General features: G+C 42.5%; 1 protein-coding gene across 1 annotated transcript in view; it reads right to left on the bottom strand.

Moving 5' to 3' along the window:
• SEPSECS (Sep (O-phosphoserine) tRNA:Sec (selenocysteine) tRNA synthase) overlaps positions 1–18,796 on the bottom strand; it is a 55,858-nt gene that overhangs the window by 22,638 nt on the left and 14,424 nt on the right. Inside the window, exon 6 of the mRNA XM_020780421.3 lies at positions 9,170–9,272. Coding sequence (XP_020636080.2) covers positions 9,170–9,272 — 103 coding nt within the window. The remainder of the gene's footprint in view (positions 1–9,169; positions 9,273–18,796) is intronic.

Raw genomic sequence — 18,796 nt, 5'->3', positions numbered from 1 at the left:
ACCCAACAGAGCTCATGTGAGCCAAATTTGGTGATCATGGGTACATGTCAACAAGAAAGTTCAAGCCTGCAAATCCCACCAAGATGTCCTGGAGAAGGAACAACTTCTTTCATACTTCCCATTCATTTCAAAGGACCATGCAATTAAGAGAACTATCAATAAATTGTAGCAGTTTTGTTTATTTACATTCAATTTTTTAACTGTTGCCTCTTGCTCTTTTCAAAAAACAATGACAAATGGCAGAGACATTAGCTATGCGATTTCGGTCTAGTAAAAAGTTTCTGTAAGGCCACAGATACTTTTCATACATTTTACTAGTGGTGTAAGTATTTTGCAAATTGATTTGGATATTTCAATTTGTGAAGAATATGAACATATGGCATTCTACAATCACTTCTGGCAGGCACTGTGTGGTTGGACTGAAGCATTTTATCTTTTTATTATTCAGATAAAATAAGGAATAAAACCAGACAATTCACAAATTTCCAACCCCTCCCTCTGGGTAAATCTACCACTTAAGTAACACTATCCCCCCTTATTCTAAGGAAATAAACTGCCTTTGTGCAACAAAGCCCAGATGGTCAGTAAACACATTTGTTGTTACTCTGTTGCTTATTAACTGTGTGCAAAATGGTCTGTTCTGTGGATTGTTCCTGCTTTCCTATTGTTTTCAACAATCCAATTCCCAGTTTGCATAACAGAAAGCTGGAGATTGCTGGGACAATCACAGAATGTTCCACCCACAGAGTCTTTACTCTCTACATCTGCCAGCAGGTTTCTGGTGACTGTATTTCTGCTCTGAGGCTCTAGCAACATCTATGTTTGTTTACTTAGAAATACATCCCACTAAATTCAATGGGACTCACACCCTACTGTGTTTCAGGGTTGCAGCCTAAAACAAAATTAAGGAAAGGCAACTTCTTAAACATGTTCAGTTTATTTTTTATACAGTATTTGTAGTACAGTACTCCTCATCAAGGGAATTTACAGAGCAGATTACATTTTTCAAACAAAATAACGAAAAAGAATGAATGAAAAAGTAAATCTAAAAGAACTGCTAACAGCAGCAGCCGCATTAAAAAAATAACCCAAACTGAGATTCTTATGGCCCAAATCCAATCACCAATTAGAGAAGATCTACTAACTAATCAGTGGAACTTACGTACATACTGACTTACCCAACTGATTCAATAGGCCTGCTCTGGTTGGGATAAACAACTGTATTTAGAGAGTATTGAAACATTAGTAGAAAAGACTTAACCATGTTTCGTTAACCATTGCTGAGCTCTAAAATCTATTCTGGAAGTTAATACTGATTGGAGGAATTTAGTACATTACATTTTCCTTATGTTTACTATTCATGTTAATGGTAGAAACCATGGGATTGAAACTAGCATATAATATTTTAGTTGACACTGTTGCCTGTCAAGTGGCACATTTAGCGATTGGTGGCTTGAGACAAGCTCTTTTGAAAGAGTTAGACTGGTGAAAGCTCCTCTTAAAACTATGGCTGAAATCCAGTAGCATAAATGTAGCATATGATTGATGAAAACCGTCACCTACAGCAACTTTTTAGAAATCAAACATTTCCAGTTGCTCCCTTACCTAAGGTTAAATGTAAGACTCCCTCCAATCCCACAGCCTCCAATGGCTTCTCTATGACTAAAGGGATAACAAGGGAGCCTTGTACTGTGTGTGTGGTGGGGGAGGTGATTGGAATTTGTTTAATTTCCAAAAAAACACACAACCAAACCCGTTGTGGCTAATGATGCCATTAGCTTTACTCAGCATAACTTCACATTATATGATTTCAGCCATTGTGTCCAACAACTTTATCACTGATCTGTTGCATCTTTTCCTATCTTTCATCCCCACCTATTTTGGCAACGTACATACCATTCACTAACCCTTCAAATACAGTGCACTGTATGTGTAAAAAAAAAAGCATAAAACCTGAAAATGTTTTGGCAAAATGCCTCTAAAAAGTCCTCAACTTTTGTTTTGTTAGTCTTGTATGTTTTGTTAGCTTTTTGTGTTATTGTTTTGTAGGTATTTGTCTTTTTTTGTTCTTTTTTGTATTTGTCTCTGTAGGCATGTTATAAAAAATAATAAAATGTTAAAAAAAGAGTCAACTGTTTTTTTAAAAATAAGTGTAACAACTGCTAGAGCACATTTGCATTCTGCATTTCTCCTTATACCATAATTAAAGCTTGCTCTACTTTTGAAACAGAACAATGTGCTGTCATCACAAAAGCAAAGTAACTTGTTATAGGCAGCTGTGTTACTTTGACATGACCTTCTACACTTGGGTCCAGGCCAAAATCATCAACCCTGTGTTTTAAGGAATGAGGCAGATAGTATTGGCTGGTTGCCTTATACCCATAACTGCAGGCCACTGAGAATGCAGGTGGGTGTTCCACAGGCAAACTGCCACCCAAGAAAAGGTCCTCTCTACTGTTTTTCTCAGCTTCAGTTGGTAGGAAACTGAGAGAAAGTTTTCTTTAGGTATTCTCAGGGAATGGACAGGTTCATATTAGCTAATGTCAGGATAAAATATGTGGCTTGGCTTCAGGGCAAAACCAGCTTTTGTATCCAAAAACATACAGGAATCCTGCATGGGCTGGATCTCACATCACTCCTGATCTGTGAACTGGATGCCTTACAGGAGACTGCAAGCCCATCCGGAGGTCGGCGGGATCCCCGACGAGTGGATGGAGTGGGGGGATCGGAGCCGACCAGAGCCAGGAGAGTGTAACGTTGTCCTGGGAGCCTGGGGAAACTGCGGGATCGCCAGGACGCCGGAGCTCCTGCGAGCCGGTGCCATGTTGGCGGCCCTTTCCTCTGTTTTCGGCTACCCCGCTTGTTGCTGTTCCTTATCTAACAAAGGTGTTCCCCAAATTGACTTTCCAAAGTTGGGAACGGCAGGGACTAAGCCTTTACCATCTTGGCTTTTGACGCTTTTGCCCAGGCTCGGAACTAATATCAACGTGGGCTCAGAACTAACAACCAAGATCTGTGAGCCTCTCCCCATGAGCAAGAACTATAAATTAGCCCCACCATTGAGTCCAACGACAAGGCTACAGGGTAGAAAAGTGCAATCTTCGAGCACATGTGGGGGATAACTGTGTTATTCTGTCATTAGTATTTTTCCCCCCATTTTATTGTATTATTTTTGATTATTTTATTTCATTTTACTTTAATTATTACTAAGTTTGATTGTTGTTATATGTGTGCTTTTTCTTTTTTAATGGTGTATTTAGTTAGTCTTTGTATTGTAAAAATTTTGATTTGTTAAATTGTATTAAGTTATTAGTTTTTCTCTTTCCTTTTCTTCTATTTTTCCTTTCGTCATGGAATGGAGGGCCTGCCTTCCCAGCGAGGGGCCACAAAACATCTCTGTGATTACGGGTAGAGGGCGATATGGCTTTGGCTCCGTCCCTACTCGTGTTAGAAGAACTATGAACAGATGTTTAAAGGCTGTTCCTTGTTCTGAGACGGAGACCAACCCCCAGTACCGAGGTAGCCAGACCAGCCAGCCCTCTACTCTACGCCTGGTGTTGTTGAATGCCAGGTCTGTATCTAATAAAACCCAGCTAATTTACGATCTTATTCTGGAGGAAGATGCAGACCTGGCTTGCATAACCGAAACATGGATTGGCGGAGAGGGGGGTCCCCCCCTAGCCCTCATTTGCCCGCCCGGTTATGCTGTCCAACACCAGGGTAGACTAGAGGGACGGGGGGGGGAGTAGCTATCGTTTACAAGTCTACCCTAGAGGTAGTTAGGCGCTCCTCGGTGGTAAAGCCGGGTCTTGAGGCCCTCCACGTGTGGATTGGGGCTAGGGACGGAATTGGGATCTTGCTGGGTTACCGTGCTCCCCGCGACCCAGCCATTTCCCTTCCGGAGCTGGTGGACTTTGTCTCCGCGGCATTGCTGGGTTCCCCGAGACTATTGGTCCTGGGGGACTTCAACATGCATGCGGGGGCAGAGGCTTCCGGACCAGCTCTTGAGTTCCTGGAGACCATGGCCTTCTTGAACATGTCCCAGCATGTCAACGGCCCTACACACGTGGGCGGCCACACACTAGACATGGTTTTTTCCACCAACGGGAGTGAGAGTGGTCCGATGGTGACTGACCTCGAGTCGGTTCCCTTGTCATGGTCGGATCACCACCTAATAAAATGTGTCACCAAGATGGCTCTCCCCCCTCGCAGGGAGCAGGGACCTATTGTCATGGTCCGCCCTCGAAGGCTACTGGATCCGATTGGATTCCAGGATGCCATGAGAGGAGTTACGGCTGACCTGGCTGGTGCTCCTGTCGAGGCACTGGTTGACGGCTGGTTCACCGCCGCGGCTAGTGCCGTAGACACGATCGCGCCTAAACGCCCTCTCCGCCGCAGAGATCGCCCGGCGCCCTGGTTTAACCAGGATCTCCGGGCGTCGAAGCGGGTCAGGAGACGGCTAGAGCGCAAATGGAGAAAGGACCCGACGGGTTTCAATCGTATAGCTGTTAAGGTCGCTACTAACCTTTACCAGGCTAAGGTAAAGGCTGCCAGTCGAACTTACCTCGCTAACCGGATAAGCGAGGCGTCTAACCAGCAGGCGGAATTATTCCGTATAGTACGCGACCTATCCGGAATTGGCCCGGGTGATAGGCCTCCCCCTAGTTTTACACCGGACCAATTTGCAGCATTTTTAAAATCTAAAGTGGAGGCCATCCGCCGGGACCTCGCTCCTTTTTTGAATACAGCGAGTCGAGTTGAGATGTCCAGCGCTCCGTCTTGTCCGGTGATTTTTGATACCTTTCAGCCTGTTTCGTCCGATACTGTCGCCAGGACGCTTGATCGCTGTCGTGCCACCACCTCCTCCTTGGATCCTTGCCCGGCCTGGCTAATCAAAGCAGCCAGGCCTTCAACAACGGAATGGGCTACTGTAATAATTAATCGGTCTTTCCTTGAGGGCAGATTTCCCTCTGCCCTCAAGGAAACACTCATTAGGCCCATTAGAAAGAAACCTAGTTTGGCGGCGGACGAAATTGGCAATTATAGGCCCGTCGCCAATGTTTCTTTCTTAAGCAAGGTAGTCGAGAGGGTGGTGGCTGATCAGCTTCAGGCGTTCCTGGATGAAACAGATGCCCTGGATCCATTCCAGTCGGGCTTCAGGCCGCGCCACGGAACAGAAACGGCATTGGTCGCCCTGTGTGATGACCTATTGAGGGAGGCCGACAGGGGCAAAATGTCTCTGCTGGTCCTCCTCGATATCTCAGCGGCCTTTGATACCATTGACCACGGTATCCTCCTGGGGAGGCTCACCGAGTTGGGAATAGGTGGCCAGGCTTTCGCCTGGCTCCGTTCCTTCTTGGAGGACCGCCCCCAGAGAGTACAGCTTGGGGAGAATGTCTCGGCCCCGTGGAGCCTCAATTGTGGGGTCCCACAGGGGTCGATCATCTCCCCAATGCTGTTTAACATCTATATGAGGCCGCTGGGGCGGGTCATCAGGGGGTGTGGAGCGATGTGCCATCAATATGCGGATGACACGCAGCTCTACATCTCCTTTTTTCCAACTGCAGGAGATGCCGTTCTGTCCCTTCAGCGTTGCCTGGGGACCGTATTGGAATGGATGCAGGAGAACGGGCTGAGGCTGAACCCGGACAAGACGGAGGTACTGAGGGTGGGCGCTCCCACAGTTGGGGACTTGGGAAACTCCCTCACTTTTGGGGGTGTGACTCTGCCCACCAGGGATGGGGTCCGCAGCTTGGGGATCCATCTGGACCCGGCGCTCACTATGGAATCTCAGGTGGCGTCTGTGGTCCGTACCGCTTTTTTCCATCTTAGGCGGATAGCCCAGCTGCGACCCTACCTTGATGTGGGGGCGCTTACTACCTTGGTGCATGCGCTCATAATCTCAAGATTAGACCACTGTAATGCGCTCTACGTGGGGCTACCTTTGAGGTTGCTGCGGAAACTACAGGTGGTGCAGAATGCTGCGGCCAGATTACTTAGTGGAGTGAGAAGATTCCAACATATCTCGCCCACTCTGGCCGCACTGCATTGGCTGCCCATCCGATTCCGCATCGACTTCAAAGTGTTGATGCTTACCTATAAAGCCCTAAACGGTTTAGGACCTCGATACTTGGTGGAACGCCTTCTCCCACCAAGATCTACCCGTGTCACTCGTGCGAGCCAGGAGGTGAGGCTGAGGAGCCTAACGCCGAGAGAGGCCCGGAAGGAGAAGACCAGAAATCGGGCCTTCTCGGCGGTGGCTCCTCGTCTCTGGAACAACTTACCTCCTGAGATTCGCGTGGCTCCCTCGCTGGACATTTTTAAGAAACAACTAAAAACATTGATGTATAGGCAGGCTTTCCCAACAGAAAACTCCTGACGATTTTTCTTTTCTTATATTTTTCTTTGATTTCTATCTTAGTTTAGGTGCAATGTTTTAAAATTATATTGTTTCTTTTATTGTAAGCCGCCTAGAGTGGGCTAATATGTCCAGATAGGCGGGATAGAAATAAAATAAATAAATAAAATAAATAAATAAATCTGACAAAAATTCAAAGATTGAATTCCCTCTCCCACATACTATCAGCACCTCTGCCTTTTTGGATTTCACTTCAGAACCTATGCCTCTGCTCTATACCAGCAAATGTGTAGGTCAACAGACTAGATCTCTATTTCCCACAACCAAAGTGAAAAAATTCAAAATAAAAAGTAATGTCTTTGAATGTTTAATCATACATTATATAAAACTGAGAGTATATGTGACCCAGGGGACTAATATATCATTTGCATCATTAAGTTTTCCCCTGAGAAGTCAATCATTAGAAATGATTTACTATTTCTATTACAGGAAGTCACACTGAACATTTTGTTTTGACTGTGATATCCTCAGCTGGAACAGTAGAGCCTTCTACACAAAACAAACATTAATTATGCAATAGCTATTCCAACCAGACTTATGAATACATCTGATAGTAAGGAGTGGTGGGGCAGACCAATGTGGCTTCTTCTTTGGTTGTTATTTAGTCGTTAAGTCATGTCCGACTCTTTGTGACCCCATGGCTCAGAGAACACCAGGCCCTCCTGTCTCCCATTGACTCCAGGAGTTTGGTCAAATTCATGTTGGTAGCTTTGATGACACTGTCCAACCATCTCGTCCTCTGTCATCCCCTTCTCGTCTTGCCTTCACTCTTTCCCAACATTAGGGTCTTTTCCAGGGAGATTTCTCCTCATGAGATGGCCAAAGTATTGGAGCCTCAGCTTCAGGCTCTGTCCTTCCAGTGAGCACTCAGGATTGATTTCCTTTAGAATGGATACGTTTGATCTCCTTGCAGTCCAGGGGACTCTCAAGAGTCTTCTCCAGCATCACAATTCAAAAGCATCAATTCTCCGGTGGTCAGCTTTCTTTATGGTCCAGCTCTCACTTCCATACATTACTACGGGAAAAACCATAGCTTTGACTATTCGGCCTTTTGTCGGCAAGATGATGTCTCTGCTTTTTAAGATGCTGTTGAGGTTTGTCATCACTTTCCTCCCAAGAAGCAGGCATCTTTTAATTTCATGGCTGCTGTCACAATCTGCAGTGATCATGGAGCCCAAGAAAGTGAAATCTGTTACTGCCTCCATCTCTTCCCCTTCTATTTGCCAGGAGGTGATGGGACCAGTGGCCATGATCTTAGTTTTTTTGATGTTGAGCTTCAGACAGTTTTTTGCACTCTCCTCTTTCACTCTCATTACAAGGTTCCTTAATTCCTCCTCACTGCCATCAGTGTGCTATCATCTGCATATCGGAGGTTGTTGATATTTCTTCCAGCTATTACAGCTTGGGATTCCTCCAGTCCAGCCTTTTCCATGATGTATTCTGCATATAAGTTAAATACAACCTTGTCGTACTCCTTTCCCCATTTTGGACCAATCAGCTGTTCCATATCCAGTTCTAACTGTTGCTTCTTGTCCCACATATCTTTAAGAACTTGCCATAGTTTGCTGTGGTCCGCACAGTCAAATTTCAGTCTCTTCAGCATCAGTGGTTGGTGCCTGCTTTACTTGCTGCCAAACCACAATCTTTATGCTACTTTTCATCAACCTGCTGTCCTCCAGATGTGTTAGGATGGCTGGACATAAAGGGAATCTAGTCCAACACATCTTGAAGGCACTAGGTTGGTGAAGGCTTCTATACACATACATCATTCCCAGCATTAAGGAACAGAGGGGCAGAATGGGAAGACATGCAGGGTATGTGCTGCATCCAGCATGAATTTTTAATACCCTGACCGACCTAACTACAAAATTGTATTGAAGAATTCTCTGGTATCTCAACTCATTTTTGGGGTATTCCATCCTTCTGGAATTTCATGTGCATGACACCAAGACCTCATTTTCACTCATTTTCATCCGGTTGGCAAATCCAGAGCAGTCTTGAAGACATACGTTCCAGCCATCAAATTCCAACCAACTGTACTTTGCTGATGTTAATCATGATTTGATTACAGGTGCACTGATGAGCCAGAATTTCATCACTCTGCCTGAAGGAAATTTGCAAGCAGTGGTTAATGCCACTACCCATTTTAATTCTAACAACAGTTGATGCTAGCAAGTTGTGTACATGTGAACAAAACAGAAAAAAAAGAGAGAAAATCATGATCCTCAGTCACTTTTAACTACCATGACTTCTCCCTTTTTGGTAGAACACACTCTGTCCAAGGTAACAACTAAGGTACCAGTTGCACACTTCAAGTAAGCTAGACATCTGAGGCTTCTGAAAGCTGAATATACAGTAGAGAACTGCAGAAGTAGTACCTTAATATTTGTGTTCATCTTTTTTCTCCTTTCTCAGCTGATCATTCCTTTTTTTGCTATTTTAAATAGAATTAGCACTAAACCAAGAATGTAACACTGAGTGTAGCAGAAAAAAAAATACAGCCAGCAGCTGTACGATTCCATCAAAATGTATCTGCCTTTCTCCAAAGAAGCCTTATTGATCTCAACAATCAAATTCAGCTTACATGAGACCACTTTGTTCTTGATGTGTGATCAGACAAGAAAATGCACACTTTCTTGTTTTGAAACCCCCAGAAACATAACAAGTGTGCTCAGATGTTCACAAAGCCTGCTATAGGGCCCGAGTTCATCTACACAGGCAAATACAGTATCTGAGGTGAATATATCTTACCTGTTGAATGAGGTGCATACATTTGGAAGACTGAACTCCATATGCATTATTAACAATATGGGGGATGTCATGTTTTGCACATATTTCAGCTAATTCTTCTATTCTGCAAATATAAAATTGATATTTGGGTAAACACACACAAGGACAGATAAATAATAGGCGGGACTAGATAGGTAAAACTAAAATAAATAAAAAGAGAAAGAACAGAAAGTGAAGTAGATTGGCTATTAAATATATCCATGTTATTGCCCTAGTATTCAGGACTGGACAAAAACTAAATCTGGAATCCAAACAATTTCTTAAACTGCAACAAGAGGTTTATGAAGATCCAAAGACATGTCTAGCATTGGCCAGATGACTAATATGATAAATCACCAAGGGGGTGGGGGTAAGATCTGGAGGGATCCAAAGCAAAGGCTTTTCCAGTGCTCTGTTGCCACCCTCACCACACTGCTCATCCTGAAATTAATTATGTAGCAGGAGCTACAGTAAAGAGATTAATTTGATGATGTTTCTTCTCTACTCAGCATCAGATTGAGAGACTCCCCTTTGTAACACTGTCCCTCAAGTATGTACCAAGTCACAGGAGGGAGGGATGGTGCTACTTCCCATCACCAAGAGGAGAAGCACCAAGCGAAGTGGCTGAAGCAACCACCTGCATTTTCATTCTTATCACAGACTGCTGGGAAGAAAAAAGAGGAAGGGTTGCAGCCCCACCCAATTCTTCTCTTTGTACTGCTTTCATCTACAGTACACCCCCTCACATTTCATAAATGTTTTAAGATATCTTTTCTTCTAGCAACAAAAATGAGCACACCCCTAAGTGACAATGTCCAAATTGGCCCAAGTAGCCGTTTTCCCACCCTGGTGTCATCAGACCTCTTAGTGTCACAAGTCTCAGGTGTGAAGGGGGAGCAGGTGTTATCGCTCTCACTCTCAGACTGGTCACTGCAAGTTCCACATGGCACCTCATGGTAACAAACATCTACCTGAGGCTCTGAAAAAATGAATAAAGATGGCCTAAGCCAGTAATGGCGAACCTATGGTATACGTGCCACAGCTGGCATGCGGAGCCCTTTCTGCCAGCACGCGAGCCGTAAATTGCCAGATCGCTACTCCCCCCCGCGCATCCAAACCTGAGAAGGCAGCTGCAGCCATGGTGATGGTGTTTCAGCAAGCAGATCCGGAGCAGCTGGCGCTGGTGGTGGATCCAGAGTGGGGCCTCAAGGCACCTCCGTGCCGGGATTCCCCCCTCAGCTGCCACTTCCGGTTCCGCTGCCCCGTGTCCCCCCCCCAGTTTGGGCACGTGGGCCCAAAAAGGTTTGCCACCACTGGCCCAGGCTATAAGACTGCCAAACCCCTGAAACTGATCTGCAGCACAGTGGCCAGGACCATACAGCAGTTTAACAGGACAGGTTCCACTCAGAACGGGCCTCGCCATGGTCGACCAAAGAAGTTGAGTGCCTGTGCTCAGCGTCATATCCAGAGGTTGGTTTTGGGAAATAGATGTATGAGTCCTGCCAGCATTTGGATATTGTCACTTACGGGTATACTCACTTTTGTTGCCAGAAGTTTAGACATTAATGGCTGTGTGTTGCATTATTTTGAGGGGACAGCACATTTACAGTTATACAAGCTGTATTCTCACTGCTTTACATTGTAGTCAAGTGTCATTTCTTCAGTGTTGTCACAAGAAAAGATATACTAAAATATTTATGAAGTGTGAGGGGGTGTACTTACTTCTGTGATATACTGTAAAAACAACACAGGCCAATACAACACACAAATTAAAATTTCTACATAAAAAAAAAGAATTTTAATCTATTCTGACCCAGGATATGAATAATAGCACTTTTGAGCTGTATGTTTAACTGAAAGTTGCAAGTAAAAACACTTCCCTCTATATAGTTTAAATGAGTTGGTGATCTCAATATGTATTGTAGTAAATAATCCTAACACAGAACAGCAAGATCTCTCAAGTTTGCTACAGACCTTTACTGCTGAAGAAAGGAGAGTGAAAGTTATGAACTGTAATGGAAGGTGGCACATCATTCATCCATTTAGAATGGCTGGAATGCTATTGGTGTTCATGAAGAGATCATGAAACTTGCTGTAGCTAAATAAGGCTACTAGAAGAGATGCCAGGGTTGTGACTAGGTAAGCAAACAGGGCACACCATGGAACCTTGTCAATAAGATTCAGTTAGTTAGGGCTAATTATGCAAATCTTACATGAACATCAATATGATTTTGGCCAATTATCTAGGATTTCCATCCTGAAAAGTGGACTATAAGAAGGTACTGTAGTGCAGCTGACACACTCAGGATATGGAAGAAAAAGTCATCATGAAATAGTGGATAATATGTTGGATTTGTAAGAGGGAGACCAAGGATTAGATGCAGTTATTAATCCCAATCAGAGTGAATGGGACCTCTTAAGTCAACACGAAGTCCTACTGATTCAATGGGGGTATCCTAGCTGGGACTAACAACTGGATATAGTTCTAAGAGTCAAAGCTTCATAAATGTTCCTGGAAAGAAGGGGGGAAGCAACTGCCCTATTTCATCCTCAAACAGAAATTCTAACTTGAAGAAACAGTTTGAATATTCTTTATATCCAAAGAAATATTACAGGAAGAAATTATGATATAATATGGAAAGAAATGCCATTGCATCTTATACAGTTAGTCATCCTTCAGTCTCAAGAGACTATGGTAACGTGCTCTGTACGGAGGTCTTGGAACAGTGTCTAGTGTGGCTGAGAAGGCCAATTTGAGAGTGACAATCCTTTCCACACTGAAGATAAATACAATCTGTCCCCTGTCTAGCTACCTGATTTTGCTGGTTTCGGGACTGCCTCTTTGCCTCAGCCTGCTGGACAAGGGTCTCTTCAAAATGGGAGAGGCCATGCTGCACCGCCTGCCTCCAGGCTGAATGTTCAGATGTCTAGGTTTCCCATCTGTTGAGTCCATTCCTAAGACCTTCAGATCCTGCTTGCAGATATCCTTGTATCGCAGCTGTGGTCTCCCTCTGGGTTGCTTTCCCTGCACTAATTCTCCATACAGGAGATCTTTTGGAATCTGACCGTCAGCCATTATCACGACATGCCCAAGCCAATGTAGACGTCGCTGTTTCAGTAATGTATACATGCTAAAAATTCCAGCTTATTCTAGGACTACTCTATTTGGAACTTTGTCCTGCCAGGTGATATCAAAAATGCGTCAGAGGCAGCACATATGGAACATGTTCAGCTTCCTCTCCTGCCATGCACAAAGGGTCCAGGACTCACTGCAGTACAGGAATGTGCTTAGGACACAGGCTCTATAGACCTGGATCTTGGTATATGCCGTCAGCTTCTTACTGAGCCATACTCTCTTTGTAAGTCTAGAGAACATGGCAGCTGCTTTGCCAATGCATTTATCCAGATCGATATCTAGGGAGAGAGTGTCAGAGATGGTTGAGCCAAGGTACACAAAGTCATGAACAACCTCCAACTCTTGTTTGGAGATGGAAATAGAGGGAGGTGAGTCCACACCCTGGCCCATGACTTGTGTTTTCTTCAGGCTGATTGTTAATCCAGAGTCTTGGCAGGTCTTGCTAAAGTGATTCATGAGTTGTTGGAGGTCTTCAGCAGAGTGGGCAACAATGGCTGCATCATCGGTGAAGAGGAAGTCCTGCATGCATTTCAGCTGGACTTTGGTCTTTGCTCTCAATCTAGAGAGATTAAAGAGCTTTCCATCTGATCTAGTCCGGAGATAGAAACCTTCAGTTGCAGTTCCAAAGGAGTGCTTCAGCATGACAGAGCCCTGTTTCACTCTGTTTTGGATATCAAAGGGATGTGACGCTGAGCCATCAAAAACTACAGTGCCCTTCATTTCCTCATGAAAGGACCTGATGATGTTAAGGAGTCAAGGTGGAAAATTTACTAACTTGAATCACAGCTATGAAAATAAAACTGACCTGATCTAAAGCCATCTGATATAGAGATGAGACAAAATGTTTTAGGAGAGTGAAACATATAAAAAGGTATTTCATAAGGTTGTAGCAATGGCGGTAATCTTTTTGAAAAGATAAATGTGTGACCTTCAGGGGCTGACAGCAACCTTTTAACAACAGCATCAACAAAGGTCCTTCAAATATCATTGCATATTTTAAATTCACAGCACCAGGAATAATAGAGAACACAACAATATTCTAGAGGGGAAAAGGAGCAACAGAGCAATGAAAGGAAAATTGAAATGGCTTGAGATCAGGTCACTTTTATTTTCATGGCTTTGACTCAAGTTAGTAAATTTTCCGGCTCAGTTTAGACGATGTTCATAGCACAAAGACAGAATTATTAGTCCCGATTTATACCTTTCTACCATATACTTGAAGAAATGTATGTCAAATGAATAAATCAACATTTAAAAACTCTATTCAGACTACACAGACTAATTCGAAGTCTTATTCTGAAGTTTAAATTTTATGCAAATGTATTTCTAAATGTGAACACTTCTGAGAACATTGCAACTTCCAGGCAGTTGTGTAACCTGAGTCAGAACAAATTACAGAGATCACAGGGTGGAAGGTGGGGATCAGAAGGGGATGGGATATGGCATGAAAGACTGTGACAGGTGGACAAGGAGCTGGAGTTTAAAATCAGGTGTATTGACCTAACTGAGCAGAACTTTCCTGAAAGGCAAAGTCACTGCCAGATACATCTCTGTTGTTATTTGAGCAGGTTAATCCATCATGTCCATAATGTTCTGTTGTCAAGGAAGACCTCCCATTCTAGCTCACATGCCATTTGTTTATATATGTAAATATTATGCAACCCAACATGTTTGTGTGTGTGTGTGTGTGTGTGTGTGTAAATTAACTGAATGATTACATGTTTTTTACTAGAGTTTGTATATATAAGAATGAATAAGCTGTATGCATAAGAAAATGTGCAACCCATCAGACTGTGTCTAGTATGAGTCAATAGGTGTTTAGAGGATTGACTGTCAGATATTTTAAAAACTGTCAGTTAGGATGAGGTTTATCTGTTGATAAGTTAGTTTTTCCCTTAGATTGTCTGTCGTTAGGTTGTCCACTGTTAGTATGTTTGTTATTAATCTGTAACAGTTAGTAAGGAAGGTGTTAGAAAAATGATAAATGCCTGTTATGAAACTGATATGTCTGCCAAGCACAAATCAAAACCAATTCTATACCAAGTCAAATATTCATTTATTGTTAGCTGAGTCTTCAACATATTTTAAAGTAAACATTCTTAAAGTTTACTATGACTGAATGATTCTTCTATCTGCTGAAAATATTATATTATCTGTTTGTTTGTTTCAAATTCATGTTTAATCTGTTGTGTGAAAATTCACAAAAGATCTACAGCATAGAAAGAAAATTCTAGGGCATGTTTTAGGATTCACTGATGAACACACTGTTGCTATATTTCTAGACTGGGCCTACTGTCTCATTGTAGACCCATATAATTGAAGAGAGACCTACTCAGGACTCCCATGGACCGATACATCGCAGCAGAAATGGGTAGTAGCAGTCAGGCTATATTCAGTGCAGCTTCTCCACTGTTATTTACCTTCTTACTACAACATCCCTAAGCTCCCAAGAAACTCCAGGATTCTCTTGGAATTGCTGACATATCAAACCAATAATTTATAGGCCAGAAGCAGAATACTTTGGAAAAGGGACACCATATTTGAAATATCTTTGGGGAATACCAACTGATGAGATACCAACTGCATTTTCATTCGAAAAGAGAAAGGTAACATAGAAATGAAAACGAAAGAAAGAAAAATTAGGGCACGATAAAAGTCTAAAGATGAAGTCAGTGGTAAACTAAGAAAGAAATGGAGACTATAATAAGGAAGTAAAGGATGTTTACTACTCCTATAATGTGAGAATTCAAAATGATATAAACATGCTAATAGGCATAATTAAACTTATAACAACAACGCCTATGCTTCTTATTTCATGACTGGAGAGATATTCAAATATTTGCAAACATTAAATGCATTCATTTCCAACATATGTCAGATGTTATTTCACCATTACTTGAAAGACAATACAAACTGGAAGAGAAAGAGCCTCATTATTCTGTAATCAAAATTTACTGGTTTCTCTTTGTCTCCTATTCACAAGCTCAAACGGACAAAACTGTAACACAATCTGATCTTGTATACAGGAGAAGGAGGGGTTATGTCCTCTTATCTTTAATATTCTATTTAGTGGTGTTTGTTATTGTGGCTATACAAATTTTGTTGACAGATTCAAAGTTCACAAAATGGGCTTTCATGCATCTTTATAGAATGCCAAAGAAGTTTAAGTATTTTTATTCTGATCATATACTGCAGAAGTGCCAAGCAACTGTTGCTATAAGCTCCATACTAACACATCATTTAAAAAAGCAGCAGAAACAAAACATATTAAAGAAGTCACTTATCATCAAATAGTTCTAGCAGCTGAAAATGAAGGATCAAGTTTATGTATAGCCCCTCAAGAATTGCTGTTTGTGAATGACACCTTCCTCCAGGCTACAATCCTGGTACAATCATTAATCTAAACTTAGTGAGATAGCATTCCTCTGCCCACCTTCTTTGTTTTGGGGCTATATTCCCCTTATGTTATTCATTCTATATTCTTCCTACTTAAAAAGCACTCCTCTTATCTTTTTGAATTCTTGAAGAAGACCAGATAAAAGCATCCAAATATTACACTGAGTGGGACTCAACAAGGTTCTTTTATGGACTGAATTACTTCTATTGGCCAAACCACGAGAGGGGGGCAATTTCTCCATCCATCCTGCAGCCTTCCATATGCCCAGGGAAACTGTGGGGTCCTCCTGGGGATTTTGGGCAGCATCAAGAGCTTCAAGAGAGAGGAGCATTGAAAGAAGTCCAGCAATGCTAGCAGATATCTTCTACTACAGTGTTTGGCTTAGGCTACTTGCTGAACAGGTCAGCATGTAAAATCTCCATGCATATGTAAAGGTAACATACCAGGGAGAAGGCTGGCCTAAAACTCCTCTTCTGAAATGCTAGTTTTCTGTATGTAGGAAGGTTTGTCTCCCTAAGGGAGAACAATTCCATCCCTGCACTCTGAAGTGGTAAAACTGTACCAATCGATTCTTTCTTTCTTTCTTTCTTTCTTTCTTTCTTTCTTTCTTTCAGCACATAGCACAATTTAAAATTATGGATGTATATGAAATATGGGTAAAATTAAAGCAACTTAAAATGTTAAGATAATTAGACTATTTTTGACAAGAAGCAAGCTACATCAATAGCATTATCTCGACCATTTGCCAGATCTCTTTTGTACACATGGTGGGGCATAAAATCCATGCACACAATTGCTACACTGATTACAAAAAAATTGTCGTATGCACAAGCAGTTTTATTTTACTTGACTATTCTTTGATCTTCCTACTTCACTTTGAAGTCTATTAAGTGACTTCCAGATGGTCCAGCTAGAGTTTTGTTCTAGTTGGAGACACTCTTCAGCATTCATCCATTTGGCAAGGTGTGTTGTTTTTGCTCTCCATAAGTTTAAGCCCAGCCTCTTCAGACCTTAAGAGGTACGCAGAAAACTTTTCCTTTATTTTAGCCATTGTCTGTGGTAGCATGGCTCGTATTGACCAGAGTGGTCGTATTGACCAGATAGGCGGGATACAAATAAAATAAACAAATAAATAAAAAATAAATACCAGTTCCCAATCTTGGGTCCCCGGATGTTCTTGAATTAAAACTCCCTTCACCACTAGCTGTGCTGGCCAGGATTTCTGGGACCCAAGCTTTAGAACCACTAGTTGGTGTCCATGAAATGGATAGGTTTGGTACTGTATTACTTTATTTCATTCATTATTTGCTAGCACCTCTTGATGTACTTCTAAAGAGGCAATGCTGTCCAAATAATAGACTTTTTCAATGGGGTAAGTTTTCCGGCAACCAGTAATAATCCTGCATGATTCACTAACAGCTACATTCACTTGCTTGGCACGTTGTCATTTATGCCATAGCATAGTCTGCTGTGAAGTAGCACAGAGACAAAGCTGCTGTTCTTATTGTTTGGGGATGAGTACCGCAGTTTGATCCATCTAGTCTCCTAACTGTTTTATTGCTGACAGCAACTTTCTGTTTGGTGTTTAGATATTTTTTTGTAGGTAGGGTCCGAGCCAAATATTTTGGTGTAGGGCAATTTTTCAAAATCTTGCCTTCCAAGCTAACTCAGTCTCCTCCCTGCTTCTCTGTTCTTTAAGTGGAAAGCACAGACCTGTGTTTTTAACTGGTCTAGTTTTAGCTAATTGTATTTATAATATAAAGAAAGATTTTCTAATGCAGAGATTGGCTGGTACTCAATGGTCTCCAAAATTTCCCCCTAGACTGTCAAGGCAAGATCATCAGTATAGATGTAACTCCTAAAGTATGGGAATACTGGCTGATCATTTGTGTAAATGTTAGAAAGTAATGGTACCAGGACGCTAACATGTGAGAGACCATTCCTTTGTTTTATCCAGTGATTATGCCTCCCTTGAAATTCAACAAAGAGCCTTCAGTTTTGAATTACAAGAACCATTTGTGTTAGTCCATGATCTTTAGTAGGGAGGTAAAGCTTTCCGAGCAGCAGTATCATATGCCACTCTAAGGTCAATAAACACTGCTCCAGTTATTTTATGTTTCGAAACCATCTTTTATGTGCTGGATTAGATTTAAGATTTGAGCCATATAGCTCTTGCCAAGTTTAAAACCTGTCTTTTCTGGAATTAGAATAACTTCCATTTTAGGGGCTAGGTGGTTTAATATCATTCATGTAAACACTTTGTACCAGAGGCATAGTAGGGATATTGTCCTGTAGCTTTTGGGGTTTGATGGTTCTTTGCCTGGTTTCAGTATGACAATTATTTTCATCTTCCACCAAGTTTTTGGAATTTGTTTGCTTATTCTGCTGGCTGTATATCTCTTATTTGGGTTCCAGCAAGAAAAAGATCAGCTTTGAAACTTGACTAGAGATGGAGGTATTTGTATACGAACACCCCCGCACAGGTGGACATAGCGAGGGGCCAGCCCCATGGGCCCGGATGGTCCATTCACTGATCCGCCACTGCCGCGGGCACCGCGGAGCCTTCCAGTGGCTCCAAAGAGTGCGTTTGGTGAGCCACTCTTCGGCCTAGCAGAGAGGCTTGTCGTCCCGCCTCCTGCCAGGAATGGCGAGCCAAATGCGCTCTTCGGAGTCATTGGAAGGCTCTGCGGCACCCGCAGCAGAGGTGGATCAGTGAGTGGACCGTCCAGCCCCATGGGGCTGGACCCTCATTATATCCACCCATTTCTAAACTTGACTATAAATATGCTAATTATTTGGATCCTCATCATATGCCTGCATCAAATATCAGGCAAATTATACCAAATAAATGTATTATTAACCTTCCTTCCTACTGAGCTATGGTCCATAAGTAGTTCATGTTTCTGCTAACACTTCCTAGTTTTCATTCTTGTCTAAAGTTTCTTCCACATACCTACTCTACTTCTCACTGCTGGGGACCACTGCTTCCTCCAATACTTCTTCCCCAACTCCCTCTTCAGTACTTTCTTTAGCTTGTTCCCGTCTTCTCCTCATTAAGCTTTTGCTTGCCTAAATT

The sequence above is a fragment of the Pogona vitticeps genome, chromosome 5, assembly GCF_051106095.1.
Source record: "Pogona vitticeps strain Pit_001003342236 chromosome 5, PviZW2.1, whole genome shotgun sequence".
Lineage (NCBI taxonomy): Eukaryota > Metazoa > Chordata > Lepidosauria > Squamata > Agamidae > Pogona > Pogona vitticeps.
This window is presented reverse-complemented; position numbering and strand designations above follow the sequence as displayed.